The 18,235-nt window shown below is 52.0% G+C and overlaps 2 protein-coding genes across 2 annotated transcripts in view; one reads left to right on the top strand and one right to left on the bottom strand.

Annotated features, from left to right (window-relative positions):
* DNAJC11 (DnaJ heat shock protein family (Hsp40) member C11) overlaps positions 1-10,904 on the top strand; it is a 55,067-nt gene extending 44,163 nt beyond the window's left edge. The window contains exons 8-16 of the mRNA XM_081017164.1: positions 670-859; positions 1,408-1,493; positions 1,838-1,954; positions 3,230-3,385; positions 4,100-4,169; positions 6,188-6,245; positions 6,963-7,105; positions 7,801-7,930; positions 9,060-10,904. Of these exons, the coding sequence (XP_080873290.1) occupies positions 670-859; positions 1,408-1,493; positions 1,838-1,954; positions 3,230-3,385; positions 4,100-4,169; positions 6,188-6,245; positions 6,963-7,105; positions 7,801-7,930; positions 9,060-9,085 (976 nt within the window). The 3' untranslated portion in view covers positions 9,086-10,904. The remainder of the gene's footprint in view (positions 1-669; positions 860-1,407; positions 1,494-1,837; positions 1,955-3,229; positions 3,386-4,099; positions 4,170-6,187; positions 6,246-6,962; positions 7,106-7,800; positions 7,931-9,059) is intronic.
* A 1,832-nt stretch (positions 10,905-12,736) lies between these two features.
* On the bottom strand, positions 12,737-17,962 carry PHF13 (PHD finger protein 13). The gene is made up of 4 exons (XM_081017210.1): positions 17,776-17,962; positions 16,815-16,916; positions 15,534-16,044; positions 12,737-14,626 (listed from the first exon to the last, which is right to left on the bottom strand). Exons 1-4 carry the CDS (start codon positions 17,812-17,814, stop codon positions 14,400-14,402), a joined length of 879 nt encoding a protein of 292 aa, XP_080873336.1. The 5' UTR covers positions 17,815-17,962; the 3' UTR covers positions 12,737-14,399.
* Between the last annotated feature and the right edge of the window lie 273 nt (positions 17,963-18,235).

Raw genomic sequence — 18,235 nt, 5'->3', positions numbered from 1 at the left:
AGGCCAGTGCAATAGTGAACTGCAACACGGGGGCCAGTAACTGCTGCTCGTTCCTGTTTCATTCCTGGCATCTGTTGTGTGGGCATGCAGCAGTTGGAATGGATAGGGCCCAGTCGCCCTGTGGGTTGACTCTGGCAGAGCCAACCGAGACCCTTGAGCTGGCCCCTGTGTCAATTTGTCATTGGCATAGCATGCAGCTGACTCCATTCTTCAGGCCCAGCACATTTCCTAGAGAGCAGAGGCAGAGAGTGTGCTGTAGGCTGGCGTTTTGCCCCTGAAGAGAACAGGGCAGCTTGGTTTGGTGTGTGGGGATCTATGTACACATCAGAGCATGACGGAGCTTTGAGCAGCTTCCAGAATCCCAAGCTGATAATCCTCCTCTTCTCCTTTTCCAACTCCCAAGAGATGTTGCTGGAGGAGGAGGAGGCGTGCATGTCCATCTGTAAGTCGGAGGCTCTAATTGAAGCTGGGAGAACTTGTCTGCTGCACACCTCAAGCTCTCCTGGCCTTAAAAAGGGAATGGATGTGGCTGTAGCTAGGGAGCAGGGTGTAGCTGGGGAGAGAAGCTCCTCGTGAGCAGCAGTTGCCTAAACAGGAGAGGGAAAACCTTTCAGTTTCACTGAGAGGATTTTCCTTCTAAGCCTCTTCCTGCCATCCCCTTGTTTGCAGCTTTGTCACGACAAACTGTGCACTGCAGTTCTCCTCCCGAGGGATCCGCCCGGGCCTTACGACCGTTCTGGCAAGGAACCTGGACAAGAACACCATGGGCTACTTGCAGTGGCGCTGGGGCATTCAGTCGGCAATGAATACGAGCATCGTCCGGGACACCAAAACCAGCCACTTCACGATGGCGTTTCAGGTTGGGCGGCCCTCCTTCCTTTGGCTCCAACTGTTCTTTGCAATGACTGTCTGCTCTTTGAGGGTGGGGGAGACCTGTGCTGGCAACTCAGGGAGTCTTTTGAGTTGAAGTGGAGCGACTTGAATTGATAAGTCACCTCTTGGGATCTGCTGGCTGGCCTGTGACTCTGGGGGTTAAGAGGAGGATGAGGCTTCATCCACTCCCGAGGAATCTGTGTGGGCCACCCAACTGTTTATACCTGAGCCTTGCTTCACAGCGTGGTCTCTGAACATGGCCATGTATAGCTATTGTGAACAACCCTACCCTACTGCATGAAATGGACCAGTCTGCCTATAAAGTTACCTAAACCACGACTGCGTCTCTTGACAGTGAGTTGCATGAATGAATTAGGCATAGTATGGAGAAGTGACTCCCTTTCGTCCGCCTGGGATCTACTGCCAGTAGGCAAGGGACAGGAAGTGTGTTGGCATATGTGGGTGAAAGCAAGGGAGACGGAAGCGAAGGAAGGAAGAGGGTTGGCTGACCTTCCCGTTTCTCTCATGCCACAGCTGGGCATCCCTCACTCCTTCATGATGGTCAGTTACCAGCACAAGTTTCAGGACGAGGATCAGACGCGAGTGAAAGGATCTCTCAAGTAAGTCCCAGCGCAGAGGGTTGCCCCTGGCAGGTATAACTAGCAGGCAGGAGGCAGCTTTCGGCATAGGGGTTTGTGAAAGGGAGTCAACCTCTTGCAGTGGTTGCTTTAAGGATTCATGGGCAAGAGGTTGGCATCTTTCTGCAGCTGCAGTGCTCACCATCTGGAAACCAGATGTAGCAGGCATGCCAGGTGCTGCCTCAGTGCCTCTTCCTTTCTGGAGGGGAAGGGAGACGCATCAGGCAAGGGGGTGAGTTGGCGAGGTATGCAGAAGATGAGACATGGTAATCCTGAGAGGCAGAGCCTGTCCCTCTGCTTACTGTTCCCAAATGCTTTTGTTTCAGAGCTGGTTTCTTTGGGACCATCGTGGAATATGGGGCGGAGCGGAAAATCTCCCGGCACAGTGTCCTTGGAGCCACCGTCAGTGTTGGCGTACCCCAGGGAGTCTCTCTGAAAATCAAGTGAGTTGGCAGCCTGAGTTCTGGGGCTGCTTTCCACAGACTGGTGCGCTCTGGCTGCCCTGGACAGCAGCAGTCATCAGACCAGGTTGGGGAAGGTTGCTCTAGGGAGCGGCTCCTCCTGCCTCTGGTCTTGCATTTTGCTGCTGGTGCTTGCCGATAGACTTCATGGAAAGCCACTGGACTGAGCCGCATGTAAGGGTTGGTATGCCTGGGCCCCCTTGCCTAGTCCCACTTCTCAGCACGATGCCCACTGTGAGCTCCTCAAGCCCCTGGGCCTTGCCCCTCCAAGGGACTAGTAGTTCAGAATGATCACACTATGTTTGTTTGTTGACCTGCACCCAGGCCGTAGAGCCAGAGGAGGGCTCTAGGAGTTCAAGATTTGCGGAAGTGCCAGGGAAGATCAGTTCTAATGCCTTATTAAAGAAGAGAAATAGACCTACAGCGAGAAGCAGCCTGTCATTTCCCCTTGCCCTTGCAGATGTAGGATGGACGCTATAGCAAGTAGCCTCCACAGCAAGGAGGTGGCTTGTCCTACGATGGACTGTCTGCACCCAGCCTAAAGCGCATACATTGTTTATACACTAAGGCAGTTTATGTCAGCCAACTGATCAGTGGTGCAGGTGGTAGGCACCCAGAACATTACAGGTTCCTCTTCTAGGCTCTGAGCCCAAATCCCAGTTCCCACAAATAGGGGTACCATGAAAGCTAGGCCAATTAGGATATCAAAGCAGGGATTTGTAAACATATATGGGCTATAGCTACTTCCAATGGAGACACTGATCACAACATGTGCCGCTATCATTCTGGTTGACATGTTTCGGTTTTGCCAGCAGAGGGCTCCAGAACACAGCAGAACGGCCTGGGAAAAGCGGAAGATCAGTGATCGGACTTCAGAGCCTGTCTCTCGCTCTCTTCCCTCCCACTGCTAAAAAAGCTCAGCAGCCTTGAGTAATGAAACATGGAGGAGGGACTTCCTTAAATTTGTGTGCCTGGGCAGACGTGTGTCATCTAGGTGGGCCCCAGCAGGTTTGGGGCCCTCCTCTTCCTGCTCTAGAGTTCTGGCTGTGGGCCTCCCGCCGCTCAAGGCACCCCTTGCCACACCAGGGTCACCACAGTCCCATCGCCATTGGCAGCAAATGATTGAGCAGGACAAGGAACCAGAGAGTTGGGCATGCTCTCTCCCTCCCCTGGCCCCTAGTGTTTTTGAAGCTGGCTCCTGCAGGTTCTCTGTGCCTGCCTTGCCAGCTAACTGCTCTGCTTTCCCCTGCATCTCAGGCTGAACCGAGCCAGCCAGACCTACTTCTTCCCCATCCACTTGACGGACCAGCTGCTGCCCAGCGCGGTCTTCTACGCCACGGCGGGGCCCCTCGTCATCTACTTCGCCATGCACAGGCTCATCATCAGGCCCTACCTGAGGGCGCAGAAGGAGAAGTGAGTGCCCCGAAAGCATTCCCAGCATGCACTGGGGGAGGATAGAGGTGGAACTGACCTGCAGGGCACAGCACAGCAAAGGCAGCTGGTGATGGAGGAGAGGGCTGCCCAGTGTGTACATCAGAGGCAGCACATCTCTGGAAACAAGCTGCCGGGGGGTGGGGCAGCAAGCGAGGTTTGTAGCATTCCAGGCCTGCTTGTGGTCCTTCCAGAAGTTTCTGGCCGGCCACTGTGGGGGAAGCAGGGGTGGTGGTTTGGCAGAGGGTGGGGGGGGACACCCTCCTGCTCTTTTCCACAGAGCTCTACTGTGAGGGTGGAGGGATTTTTGGAGCGAAAAGAAGGAGCCAGACTCTGGGCTGCAAAGGGGGTATTTCTGTGACTTGCATAGAAAACCGTCCAAAGGATACCTTCCTGCTCTCGCCAATTAACATGAGATGCAATCCATCATCATTGGGAAGCCCTCCTGCTTTGGGGGCCCTTGATACTTGCAAGAGCAGCAGAGAAGTAAGCAGCGTTCCTGCTCGTTTCACTGGGCTTGGCTTGCATGAGTCAGGTTGTTCTGTCTCTCTGCCATCCTTAATGCACTAGCTGGCCCAGCCTTCGTGCGGCATGGCTGCTTTTCTCAGGGAACTGGTTGGGGGAAAGTGGGAAGGGAGGCAGGTGCCCAGACGACAATGAAACCCTCTTCCTTCCTCTCCCCTGTCCGAACGTTAGAGAATTGGAGAAGCAGCGGGAGAGCACGGCCAGCGACACTTTCCAGAAGAAACAGGAAGCAGAAGCCGCAGTGAGTCTCAAGTCTTGCTTCCTTCCCCGTTCCTGGATAATTTAGGGTTCCTCCTTGGAATAATTGATCTGGGCTTCATCTCAAGGGCTTTTCTTCCCTTCAAAAATCACTTTGACAACTGAAAATACAGTGTGGGTGGGTGTTTGAGGAGGTCTGGTGAGTTGCTGCTTCCTAACTCACCCTTGTGAGTTTTGCATAGCCCTCTCACAAATTTTCACTGTCACTCTTGGCTGTCTTCATTTTTGAAAGCGTTGGGTTTATTTTGTTTTTAATCAGGTTTTAATCAGGAAGTCCTAGGTTTTTGTGTAACTGAGTCTATTTTAATTGCCTCATCGCCTGCCTTTACTGGCGAGAGAAAGAATGTGTGTGTTTTCAAAAACAGAACACGTGCAAGAGTGTGACTGTAGCCAGTTTTGGGGGCCAGGGCCATGTCTCTTATGGATCCAGTGGCGTAGCGTGGGGGGTGCAGGGGGGGCCGGCCGCATCGGGCGCAACATCTGGGGGTTAGGGTTAGGGGGCGCACATCCACGGGTTAGGGGGCGCAAATTACTTGCCTTGCCCCAGGTGCTGACAACCCACGCTACGCCACTGTATAGATCATATGCTTTACATGTCCTAGGTTTAGTCCCTGACTTCTTTTTATTTGTCATTTGTCTGCTTCACACCTGGTATGTGCACTTCCAAGTGATGTCTTATGAGATGCACAGTACTGGGCTAGATGTTTCCACCTTGGTCTCATTCAATGTCTAAGGTTCTCACTTATTTCATATATTTTGACCCTGCCTCTTGATGACAAGCATCCGCAAGGCCACTAGTAAATCTAGCCCTTGCTAATGCATTTCTTGTTACAACAAATCTCCATTATCGAGGCTGAAAGAGAGAGAGAGAGAGAGAGAGAGAGAGAGAGAGAGAGAGAGAGAGAGAGACTTTGCCTGGTCACCTCTGGGCAGTGCCAGCATCCAGACAGGAGTGCAGGGAGAATTGATCCAATTGCCTCTGGGCAGGCTGCAGAGTGCACATCCCTCCTGGCTGAGTTACAATGACAGGCTCCAATCGCATGTGGTAAGGAGGCCTTCCAGATCAGAGGCAGGTGAGAGAACCTGGCACCACTTTTTGGAGAACGCCTCGTCCTGCAACCCTGGAGAAATTGCGAGTGTGACGCAATTCCACACACAAGTGCAGAAATTCACCTCTCTCTGTGAAACATGTTTCTAGTGCTTGCAAAGTTATGCTTGGGAGCATGTAGGCAGCAAAACCTCTGCAGCTGCTGAGCAAGCCTTGCTCTTGCTCACATCCAGAGAGCCAGTGTGGTGTAGTGGTTAAGAGCGGTAGTCTCGTAATCTGGGGAACCGGGTTTGAGTCTCCGCTCCTCCACATGCAGCTGCTGGGTGACCTTGGGCCAGTCACACTTCTTTGAAGTCTCTCAGCCCCACTCACCTCACAGAGTGTTTGTTGTGGGGGAGGAAGGGAAAGGAGAATGTTAGCCGCTTTGAGACTCCTTAAAGGGAGTGAAAGGCGGGATATTAAATCCAAACTCTTCTTCTTCTTCTTCTTCATCCTATTCCTCCTTGTGCCCCTTGTAGCGTAGTGTGTTGAAGGAGAACACACCCTCAAGCCTTGGCCCTTCCCTCCGGTCTTGTTTTTATGAGGTTCCTAGAGAGGAGTTGGGTCTTGCGCTTGATTGTCCTACTGCTGCAGCTCCCACTTTGCCTCTCTGCCTCTGAGCAACACATTCTAGGGGCTCCCCTTTCAGGTGTTCTCACACACAAAACCAACCCCAAAATGCCCAAAGGTCCGCCATCCCTGTTGCTTTCCACGAGTTGGAGGGCAACCTTCTGCAGCCTCCTGTGATGGAAGAGGCAGAGCTTAGACCATTCCTGGCTCACATGTTGTTTTTACACAAGTGCAGTTCCTATAAAGACCGCCGCCTCCTCCTTTTTCCCTTTAAGAATATTTGCAAACACAATAAATAAGCCTTCTTCTTTTGATGCCGAATCCTGGTCTGTCCCCTCGCTTAGGTGCGGCTGATGCAGGAATCTGTCCGGAGAATTATTGAGGCTGAAGAAGCCAGGATGGGTAAGGAGTGCTGATTTCCCTTTTCTTCCACCCAAGTCTGCCCTTCAGGCATTTGAGGTGTTTGCACACTTCTGTTTGGGTTCGTAAATGCTACTGTGTTGCTTACTGCTCTTATTGGAATAGGAAACACTAAGTGGAAAGAGGTTGTGCCCCAGAACGTTTGCTTTAATGATTCTGGAATGCCCAATTGGTTCTAGTTTATCTGCAAGGGCATATCCATCCCATATGGGTGGCGGGTGAGCCGTAGGTCCGTGGTGGAGCACCTGCTTTGCATGCAGAAGGTCTCAGGTTCATACTTCAACACCTCTGGGGTAGGGCCAGAAAAAAGACCAACGTCTGAATCCCTGGAGAGCCTATTCCCATTGACATGGATGAAGCTGAGCTTGAGCTTGCTCAGTGTAAGGCACCTCCTATTGTACTGTGCTAGCTCAGGGTTTGGTACTAGTTGCAGAAATCAGCAACCCAAGAACCTCAGTAGTTCTTTAAAAAATAAATGAAGGTCCTAGCCTCTAAGGTGGAAGAATATATGGATTCTCAAAAGGGGAGCCTCTATCCCGGTGGAGGGATTTGTGTGCTCATCTGTTTTGATTGTATGTAGTGAGAGGCCTGGGCAGACCTCTCTTTTCTTCTCTCTCTCTACCTGCCTGGAGGGGGGGCGCTCCCCTGTTTCCTGAAAGTGTCCTCTGCGCCAACAGCTTCTTCTCGTTAACAATGCAGGCCTGATTGTGGTGAATGCCTGGTATGGGAAATTCGTCAATGACCAGAGCAGGAGGAACGAGAAGGTGAAGGTTATAGACGTGACTGTGCCCTTGCAGTGCCTGGTGAAAGACTCCAAGCTCATCCTTACAGAAGCATCCAAGGTAAGGAGGAGGCCAGTGTGCAGGGAGGTGGGGAAGCAGATAAGCCCACACAACTCACCTGTTCCATTTCTGAGGGCGCCTTGGGGTGGTTGCCAGCCCAAGCCAGGCAATCATGAGGTGAGATTTGTAAACCTTTGGTTGGACTTCCAGTAGGGTACAGAAGCCAAGCTTCACAATGGTTCTATGGTGTGTATGTGTGCGCGCACACAAGTGCACTAGCCCTTACACACAGTGCGTACTTCTGCACAACCACCATCATCTCTTCCTTTTTTGTAATTACATTTTTATTGGAATTTTTAACATAAAGGGGTTAAAAACAGCACCAAACACAGCAAATACCAAGGAGAGGAAGAACTGCCAACTAAACTGCATCAAAAGAATCAACTGAACTCAAGGAATTAGGTGATTAGGTGATTAGACTGCGTTAAATTGATGTATTGTTAAGGTTTCTAGAAGAGATAAACTGGCACCAGACTGCTGCAAAGTTGCCTTCATGTGTTTCTCCCCTGGCCCTCTTGCATTCCTGAATCAATTTATCATTCAAAGCTGGTGGCCATATCCGAGCGTTAAACTTTTTCATCCAGAGTTTTCCAATGGCAGGAGGTTTCAAGATGGGCCCAACCAGTTACTTAATGATCAGATCTCTATAACCACCCTTCTCCTTGACTCAGCGTGTGATTATTCCTCACTTGCAGGCCGGCCTGCCTGGGTTCTACGACCCTTGTGTCGGGGAAGATAAGAGCCTGAAAGTCCTCTACCAGTTCCGAGGAGTCCTGCATCAAGTGATGTCTGGCGACAACGAGGCCCTTCGGATACCAAAGCAGTGTAAGTAGCAAAGCCCTGGTCTGCTGCTTCCGCTTCCAGCCCCTCTACAGGCCTGGTAAAGGCATCCGTTGCCCTTCCACTGAGGAGCTGCCACGTGGGCAGGGGATGGGAAGATTGCATTTGCAAGGACTCATGGGGTCAGGGGGATGACGACGACACACACCTCTCCAAATTTCACCCCTGCCTCCTTTGCCTTCATGTTCTTTCAGCCCACTGACAGAGGCTGTGAGTTTGAGAGGGTTGTGGCCACAGCACACTGCTGCATGGAGCCAAGGCATGAATCTCAAGACTTTCCTCCAGCAATTTAAGCATGACTATGAGGATGCACAGAGAACCCCTTAAACCTGATTTCATTGTCAAATGACCCACCTCTTGTACCTTGGTCTTTGACACTGGAGATATTCCTGGGACTGATTTAACTCTTTTTAAAAAATGAAATTGTTGTAACTCACTGTGGGGCCTGCTGGTGGAGGACAAGTAATAGCTTGAGCAGCAAATTAAAGTTAATAATAATTTAGAGTTGATAAAATCAACAAAGTAGAGAGGAAGCTTCCAGTCCCCAAGGTGGCAGAAATATTGCACACCTCAGGAGGCCTATCCTGAGTGCCCAGAGATGACTGGCCAGATCCATGCAGTGTGACTTCTGCTGGTTTGGGGAGCAGCTTCCGGCTCCTAAAGGAACGGCAGCCCTGCTCTGCGCCTCTGGAGGCTCCTTCATGCCCCTATGTACACAGCTGCAGCAGGGCAGGGTAAACCCAGATTTTCAGAATCCCCAACTTTGCAGCTATGATAGCTTAGAGCAACGGCCCACAAAATTGATTTCCGTGTCAGGATTTTGGATTGGGGGCCTCCCTGCCAGTTTCCCCCGTGGATGGTGGCATGCTGCATAGGGCTGGAGGCAGGCTGCTTCCTGCTCTCCTTTGCCATTCTTCAGGAGGTGCTTTACAGGGGTGGGAGGAGCACAATGTGGGTCTCCTGGGGGTGAACCCACTGTTGCCCACTTCTTATTTTTAAAAAGTGCCTTTACACCTCCCTCAGTGGTGGCTCTTTTGCAAGTGTGTCTTGACCTCAGCCTCTATAAAACAGTCTCTCCTCTCCCCACCCACCCCTTTTTTTGCTACACCCACAGCTCACCGGATTGATGCGGACAGCTAATCTGGTGGGGAAGAGGGCAGGTGCTGAGTTCTGTGCCCAGGAGCCAGCAGATATGGCACCATCTTTCCTCCCTGGATTTGATGACGTCTTCAGACGGGTGGGGATGCGACTTATTTCCTGATCGGCGGCAGAAGAAGGTGGTTTGACACCCAACGTAACATTGTGGGACAAAATGAGAGGAATCTACTCTAACGAGACAGTGGCACCCAGTCCCTGCAGCTGGGGGCCGTTGCTTGACTGGCACAGCTGACGATGGCCAGCATTTCCAGCCTGCCCCTGTCAACGCAAGGGGGCAGGCTGCAGACTAGGAGCCCCCCTTTCCCCTGCAGCAACCAGTGTCCTCTTCAGCGGGGGGAGCCTTGGGGCAGGTGGGCAATGGGGGGCGGGGCGGGTGAGGTGTCGATTTTATTCTTGCAGGAAGTGGAGGGGGTGCGGGCTACTTCAGGTGAAGGAGCGAGCGGCCACATTCGCGGCCTCCTCCCCGTAGACCCTTGCGGCTGTTCGGCAATGCAAAGAACACGGTGCTCATATCCACGTTCCGAAATCAAAATGCACTTTGGGAAATTTGTAAGCCTTTCTTTTAACACGTTTGAATCTTCCTGTCCATCATCATCTCTCTCTCTCTCTAGCAGCTGATATAATATGATACACTAAGAGGAACTGTTTCCCTGTCAGCTTGTCTTTGTTCTGAGCACAGCAGGAAGCTGGCCCGGAAAAGGAGTAAAAGTCGCCATAAGCGTTTTGATGTACACAAAAGGCGTCGTGCGGATGGAGGCAGGGTGGGGAGATAGGAGTGGGAGGGCCAAGTGAGTGCCAAATCAGAGGCAATAGCATTCCCGATGGAAGATTGCTCCCACCGCAGACCAGGGATGCTCTTGTGCTGCAAGAAAGCAACAGAGAGGTTGCAGGAGTCCCATTTTTGGCCCTCTGTCCCTGGTGGCAGTGTAGAGCTCCTTTTACAGACACGAACAGAGGAGGCTGGAGTTGCCTCTCCGTTGTTCCTTGGAACACCTTCCTTGATGACATTTATGCAGGATCCCTGGGGGTGTTGAATGCCAAAACAAGCTGTTTGTCGTAACTGCCAGTTCCTGAAACACACACAGACAGTGTGGTGCATCCCCTGCGCCACTTTATTCGTTTGTATAACTGGGTTCGCCCCACTCATTTGGATCCAGATCATATCCCCCCCAATCTGTCCCCACCTCAGCTCTTACCCTAAGTAAAACGATAACTGATTCCATGAAGCCTGTTACATCCCTCCTGCCCCCTTTTCCTCTTGAAATTAGGTGTTGCTGCTCCTCAGTTGTTTTGTTGGACAGATATTTTTCTCTCGCATCTTCCATTGAACCAAGTTCTGGTCTAGTAATATCCATCTCCTTGGTTAACCCATGGCACCTTCAAGTAAAGATCCTTATTCATGTTGACACCCCTACCCGACTGCCCCATTCATTTTTCCACATGCCAGTTATCCCAACTTCCTTCAGAGCTGATGAAATGAGAAATACACTGTATGGTCATAGTATTTATTCCTGGATCGCAGTGAGTTCTGGTTTCAGAAATCTGTGACCTGGCCTCTTCAGGAACCAGAATCGGGCTAGAATTAACACTGGTAATTAACACTGACAATAACCACTTGAACCTTCTGCTTTTTGAACCCAGCTCAGCCTGAGCACCCCTCCGCTTCAATCCTTCCCCGCTTTCCAAAGCCCCTGCCTCGTGTGACTGGAAATTTTGCAAAGTGCATGAGCCGCTAATGAGGACAGAGCCTCTGGTTTCTCCTGTAACAAATAAGGACAATAAAAGAGACCCATTTTCTCCAGACTGTTGGCTACTTAAAGCAGGGGCACAGAAGCCTCCCAACGGGCAAGAAGGCAAAAGATACAGCCAGACATGCTTACTCTGATCCTTCAGGGAGGCTAAATGTAGTGCCTTCTGGTGACTTAATCGGTCATTCCTTCTTGCAATAGACTTTGTACAAGGGATCAGTCTTCCCTAACCTGTTACTTTCCAGCTGCTGTTAGGTTCTCAGCTCCCATCAGCCAGCATGGCCAGGGTAAGGGATGATGGGAGTTGGAGTCCAACAGCAGCTAGAGGGCACCATCAGGGTGATGGAGCCATGGTTGGTGTCTGGAAATGTGTGCATTTTTTATTTCCTCTGCTCCTTCCGCTCCCATAGACTAGAGGGGAAGTGGCTGTAGGAGCCACCCAGGTGCTTGCTGCTCTTCTCATTCGTGTTCCAGGTGCTCATAGCTCTTAGCTGGCATACCAGTGCTCTCCCCCTCTTTAATTCAGCTGAATTTGGTGACAAGCTTAACTTAATAGCTATTGGCATTCATGGTCATGCCCATAAATTGAGCCTGTTACCTAAGGGAATCCTTTAGTCATGTGCCCCCATCCCATCAGCCTCAAGAAAGATGGCAGCTGTGGGGGATGTTGCCCTCTGGCTTGGGGATGAACCCTCTCTTACCTAACTGCGATGGGTCTCTGCCCACCCCGCCCCCTTACTGCCAATCCCCCTTTTTGGAGGTTTTCTGAGCCTGCAAGGTGAGTTCTTACCTCAAGAGTGGCTTCGCTACAAATAATGCTTTTAAGAAACTCAAGATTGGGGACTTCCAGCATTCTGCAGATGCAAAGCAGTTTCACTTTGCCCATATTCTCTTAGCTTCTCAACAACCCTCTCTGGTGGGACAATATTATCATACTTTATATGGGTGAGAGGGAGTGTGTATTAGGGAAATACCAAAACAATAGGGACTCGTCTCAGGCCACTAGAAGTTCTGAGGCTGAAGTGTGATCTGAGTGAAGACTACCGTCCTCTTCCCCAACAGCTCTGCCTGTAATCACATTAAAATCAAGCAGAAATATTAACAATGTTTGGAATGAAGTGTTGGGGGTGGGGGTGGGACCTGATTCCTACTGGCTGTTCTTGGCACTGACCAAACATACCTCCCTAAACCTACAAAGCTGCATGCTGTCATCGGACAGTTGGTGCACCTTGATCAGCCATGGCTGTGACTTTGGCTGACTGGTACTTTTGTAACTGGAGATGAAGCCCCAAAGTTGGGGCCTTAAGCACTAAATGAGATCCTGGTTGCAGGATTATACCAAGGGGGGCATCTTGTCCAGGAGCCCATTTGCCAACAAGGTGTTCGTGATCCCCAGACATTCCTGATCCCCTACATTCAAAGCTCTCTGCTGGTTTGAGCATTGTAGTGGAAAACTGGGTGGGCTAAATGAATAGAAATTCAATGGTGTTGACATAGAATTGCTCCTCCAGACTCAGAAAACAAGAAGCAACCATGTGCCCAGTCAGAACCTTGGTCCAGCTTGCTCAGTATTGTCTGCACCCAGCCCTACCTGAGATGCCAGGGATTGAACTGAGGACTTTCTACATGCAAAGCAAGCGCTCTACCACTGAACTACCACCCGTCCTCAGCAAAGGGAAGTGCATTTTTCGCGTTTATTACACAAGTCACGCCCGAAGGATGCTATCTATGTTCAAGCTGCCGTCGCCACCCTATCACCTCCCAGCTCCTTCTCCCAGTGCTTTGCAGTGGTTTTGCCTCCACTCTTACTGAGCACCGAAACAGGTCGCCCATGCACCATTTAAAGATTTTACTTCTTTTCTAGAAAGACAGACAAGGAGCCTCATCCGATAATACAAATAATTTTAATTATAAAAAAAAAATAAAGCTCTCAAACTGAGATTGCACAAAGATGAACTCACAGACATGCAAGATGTTTATTCTTCTGCTGAAAAATCCAATTAACTGGGCTTGCCAGACACCACCTGATTGCAGAATGGTTGAAACTGGGTCCTAGAGCTCAATGCCAAAATACAAGTGAAAGCTTGCTCAACAGGAAACTTCTTCCTAAGTTGTTTCCTCCACCGCAAGATGTCCTACACTGATTTGTCTCACTCTGCAGACATTTTTAAAAAAAACAAAAACCCAAGATGGTAGCTGAAGCTGCCAAGTGATCACAGCATCAGCCTGGGGTATTCTGTGGAAGAACTGTCTTTGGCAAATAGGGGAGCCTGAGGGAAAGCAGACCCTGCTGTGTAGAGGAATCAAGTTCTTCATATTTGCTTCTGATAAACGGACAAAGTTTTGCGGTCATGGCAGAAGAATGCACTATGGGAACCCTACCAAACCAATTGGGTAAATGACTTAAGGGGTATCAATCCCCCATCCATTACCACTTGTAACACAAGTCCACCATATGAGAACCTGGGTCATCGCACATTAGGTGCCCAAAGGAATACTTGTCCACGCTGAGACTCGGGCAAGACGGCTGTCTGTCTTGGTGTGCTGCTCACGCCACCGAGCCTGCTGCTCTTCCCCACAAAAACTACATTTCCTCGCTGTCGACAGCTCGGAGCGATGCAAAGGGAGAATCCACTTGAGGATTCACATCTGTGCAATAAGCCAGTTTGGTCACTGCAAAGGAGGAATCAGCGCTCTGGTGGCAGGAATCCACTGGGCTTGTTAAACCTGAGATCTCTGCACCCATTTCCCAGCTCGCAAGACTCTTCTGTACTGGATGCACAGAAGCATCCCCAGGTGCCAAGACTTACCACCCCCATCAGCTCAGAAGAAGCATTTTACATGCTTCCCACTTTACAAACACAGAGCCAGCCGATGTGAAAGGAAGCCCATTCTGGACCTGAGAGAAGGAGGAGCCCGTCAGAGTAGGAATTGAGCCCATCCTCTGAAGGGAGAGAAATGACTGCCCTTCTCTCTCCCTGCTTGCACAAGCAGATGGCTTCCTTCACTGAAGGTGGCTTTTAAAAAGCAGCCACTGGCTGTCTCACTTTGAGGCGACCTTGGATTGGCTCTCCACTGGATGGGGAAGGCGACCCTTTTTCACACAACCCTTAAGAGAGATCCTGGACCTCCTGCTGCAGCGCTGTGGAAGTGCAACAGCTGCTGGCATCTCCAGCTCTCCAACTACTGCATCCACTTCCCTGATGGTGGAGTCACTCAGCACCTATCAGGCAGTTCATCCTGCCATACTTTCATACCTGGGACAACAGAAAGAAAGGAAAGTGAGGTGCACACCAGAAAGCCCCCCCCCCCCACTTCCTCTTATCATCCTAATGATGCCCTTTTTCCTCGACCTGCTTTGGGGCACGGAATCAGGTCCTTCTCCAGTGGCGATTTAGGCCATTGAGGGTGCCTCGAGACGCTTTCCTTCACCGCAGAGTGGATGTTCCCTGCTTGTGGCTGGGTTTGTCCCCCACCAACCAGAGTCTCATGTTTCACATGACAAGTCTGCTTGTGTCAAACACGCTAGGGGAAAAAATTCCACCCCACTAATCCAGGAAGTGTCGGCGTGACCCCATCCGGGAGCGGCTGGAGCGGCGGATGTCGAACTTGGAGTCCCGACACTTCTGGCAGACGTAGATCTCTGGGACGTTGGACTTGCGGATCTTTGCACAGGAGAGGTGGATCCAGGTGTGGCACTCGTTGCACTCGATCATGGGGCGCCCGGCAAAGGGTTTCATGCAGAAACAGGTCACAAGGTCCCAGGAATCGTCATCTGTGCAGCAGGGAGGAAGAGAGAGAAACAAGTTCCAGGTAAGAGACCCTCATCAGATACACCACCAGTCCTCAAATACAACCGCATTCATCTACCTAGGAAGCCTGTTTGTAGGTGGATGCTCCCTCCAAGGAGCAAGCCTTATTTGTCAGCCCAACACACTTGCCTCTGGTGACACAGAAAAGGGCTTGGCTACTCTTTTGCAGCTCTCCAGCTGTTCTGGACTACAACTCCTATCATCCCTTGCTGCTTCTTTGATGATGGAGGCCAGCAATAACTGCAGGGGCCCCACAGGCTCCCCAAGGAGTTCATCTGTTGTAGCAAGAGAATTCATTGCCTTCAACTGGTCACACCACAATAACGATTTCTAAATACTAGTTTGGCTTTTTTAATAGTGGTGAGAGTTCTGTCAATAATGGACTGTTAATACACTGAGCTTTTAATATATATATTAAAGAATATATATTATAGAATATATATTAAGAATATATATTCTTATTTAAAATTATACCCCTGCTTTCCCCCTCCACCCCCTTGTGGTTTTACAAATATGAAGCTGGAAGTGAGCCAGCCATTAAAAACTCAAATGATTGAAGTAGTTAAAAGGCAGTATTTGCAATCAGGTCATGAAAAAGCAAGAGAATCAAAAAGCTCATTTAAAAAGTTTTCAATTGCTAGTAGAACACAAATCAAAGCGTTCCACGTAAAGGGAGCCACCACCGAGAAAGCTCTCCCATGTGGTGCCACCAGCATTGCAATCACTAGCCTGGTGTCCTTCAGATGTTTTCTGCAAGTTTTGGCTGGAGCTGTCAGCACATGCCATCCAGCCTTCATGGCTCCCCTGCTTTTAACCTTCCGCCTGATGCAGAAAGACAGTGCTTTGTTTGAGAGCCTCTCTGCTCCATACCTGAATCCACCATGATGTCCTCGTCATCTGCACTGCCGTCCTCGTCGCGGAACACCACCTGCTTCCCCTGCCGGATGATGGTGCGCTTGCCTACCGTCTGAACCAGGCGTGGAGCCTCTGGTGGGGCCGCTGGCGGGCACGAGGCACTGGAGAGCGAGTCTGAGTCCCATGCCGAGCAGCGGCCCGTGGAGGAGTGGGCATCGCCTTCTGAAGAGGGGCTCGTGGGCGCCTGCGCATAGGACTCCTCCCCTCCCAGCACCTCCCTCCGCTTCAGCTTCCTCTTCCTCCTGAGCCCCATTTTCTTCCTGCCCAGCAGGAAGCCCTGTGGCTTTGCCCACTGGTAGAGGGAGGTGTAAGCTTTCCGATGTGTCAGCTGGCTGAAGCTCTTCTGTGCTTTCCCAGACAAGGAGAGGGCAGAGGGGAGCCTCGCTTCACCCACATCCCCACTGTCGCTGTCGATGGTGCCCCCGGTGCTGTTGGGGGGGCTGGGGGCGCTCCGCACAGAAGCGTCCTGCAGAAAGAGAAATCAGTTTCACAGAGGCTGCATGCCTTTTAAGTGGAAGGTGCAACTGGGCCCAGCACCCAAACAATTGTTTTAAATTGCACCTGTACCATTTCACAAAACTGCAAAGTTGGAAGGGATCCCCCCAAGGGCCATCTAGTCCAGCCCCTTGCAATGCAGGAATCTCCACTGTTTTGCCTGCATTTTGACACTACAGCTGGTCCGTTTGGACATTCAGGGTGGACAGGACAGAACAGAAGAGCTGTAGATCAGCCTTTCCCACTTCCCTATCAATGCAGGTGTAGCCAACATGGGGCTATCCAGGGGTTTCGGACCACAACTCCCATCAGTATGGCTACATGATGGCCCATGGGGGCTGATGGGAATTGTAGTCCAAAATTTCTGGAGGTTGGTGAAGGTTGGCAGAGGCTGCCAATCTGCACAAGAAAAAAGCACCTCCTGACACTTCATCCCACAAACGCATCCTAATCCCCAGGCAGCATTTGCAAAGGCATTCTCGCACACAAAAAAATTACCTTTCCCTGACTCACTGCTTGCTCCCCCGATCGTTGCCCTCCGGAAACAACCCCCCCCCCCCCTCCAATGAACCGGAGTCTGCCAGGGCCCCGAATCCCAGAAAGCCTTTGGGGGAAAAGAACACCTACTCTTGCACAGCAGCGTAGCCGCATCTTGGGAAGCAGAGCCCGCCCCTTCCCCTCCAGCCCCGATTATCCAGCTGCACCGAAGGCAGCCTCCACCCCGCACTCCGACGTCCATACCTCTTGCGGGTAGGGGATGTACCCCGCGTAGGCCAAGACGAATGTGCAAAACTTGTTGAAGTCCTCCACCGTGCGGCATCGTTTGGATCCGGGAGAAAAATCCTGCAAGGAGGGAGGAAGAGGCGGGCGTAACCACTGGGGGCGTCAGCCACGGACTCGAAGAGGGCAGGGCCAGCGAGGTGCCACTCGGAGAGCGAAAAAGCGGGGGGGGGGGGGCGTTGAGAAAAACTTTGCTAAAGGGAGGGGTGACTGGCGGAGGAGCTGCAGGGGAGGGGACCCCCACTTTTGCAAGCACCCCCTTAAAGCGCCGCGCCACACTGCAGACTTTTGCCCATTCCCCACCCCCTGCCATCACAATAAGTGGGCAATGCCCGGTGGAGGGGGGGCGGGGAGGTTTCTTCTGGAGGGGAGCCTGCTTCTTTGTTGGGATTAGGAGTGAGGGTCAGGCATGGGGAGGGGGCAACCGGCTGCCCAGCAAGCCGGATCGCAACCGGCCCTGGGCGGCAGGGGCAATCACACCCCAGGGTGCTGATGAAGGACCAGAGAAGGATCGCACCCTTAAAAGAAGGGAGGGGAGAACAGTGGCCGAGGAAGGCTTGAAAAGGTGTGCTGGAGGAGAAGGGGGGTGAGATTTAAATGGAGAAAAAAGAAGCTCCGGACACCCCCTCAACTCTGCCACGCCTTCCCCCTCTCCCACCCGCGTACATCCAACCTCAAGCGAGAGACCCAGTTCTGCGCGGAGGGGGGGCAGTGGATGGGGGTGTCCTGAACTGGGGCTGGGGGCGGGTAGAAGGCTTGGAGAAGGATGAAGAGAAAGCGGGGGGGGGGCCGAAACTGAGATTGGGGGAGAGAGAGGAGAAAGTGGGGGTTCTGGGGGGTATATATGCAGTAGGGGGGTTGGGAGGGGGCGGGACTCCTTGTACCCCATCACTGGGGGGGAGGGCAAGGGGGCTCTTCTCACCTCGGGGGGCGGCGGGGAAGCGCAGGAGTCCGAATCCATGGCTGGCAGGCTGGGTGGGATCAGAGGACCGAGCGAGGAGGTGGAGGCGGAGGAGGCGGCGGCAAGCCAACAGCGGCGGCGGCGGCGGCGGCGCCTCCCGGGACCGGCAACGGGGGAGGGAGCCGAAACCCCGCCCCGCCCGCCCGAGTGGGGAGGAGCCTCCTTGTCTGGCGGCAGCACTGCGCCTGCGCTGCTCGCATGGCAAGCCGGGAATCGTAGTCCTTGCGCTCCAGCGAGAGATCACATAGTGGAGAGCAGGGAGGCGGAGAAGAAGGGAGAGGACGGGCAGACGCGCGTCAGTCCCTTGGCTCGCTTCTGCCTTGTGACACTCACCCGGAAGCTTGGCACCTTTTAAGGGATTCTGGTGGGCAATTTCCCAGTCGGGGTTTGGGAGGCACTGGAAGTTCGCAGGAAGTCTTGC

The sequence above is a fragment of the Podarcis pityusensis genome, assembly GCF_964106645.2.
Source record: "Podarcis pityusensis genome assembly, chromosome: 8".
In the NCBI taxonomy this organism is placed as follows: domain Eukaryota; kingdom Metazoa; phylum Chordata; class Lepidosauria; order Squamata; family Lacertidae; genus Podarcis; species Podarcis pityusensis.
Note: the sequence above shows the minus strand (reverse complement) of the source record. Positions and strands in the feature narration are given on the sequence as shown.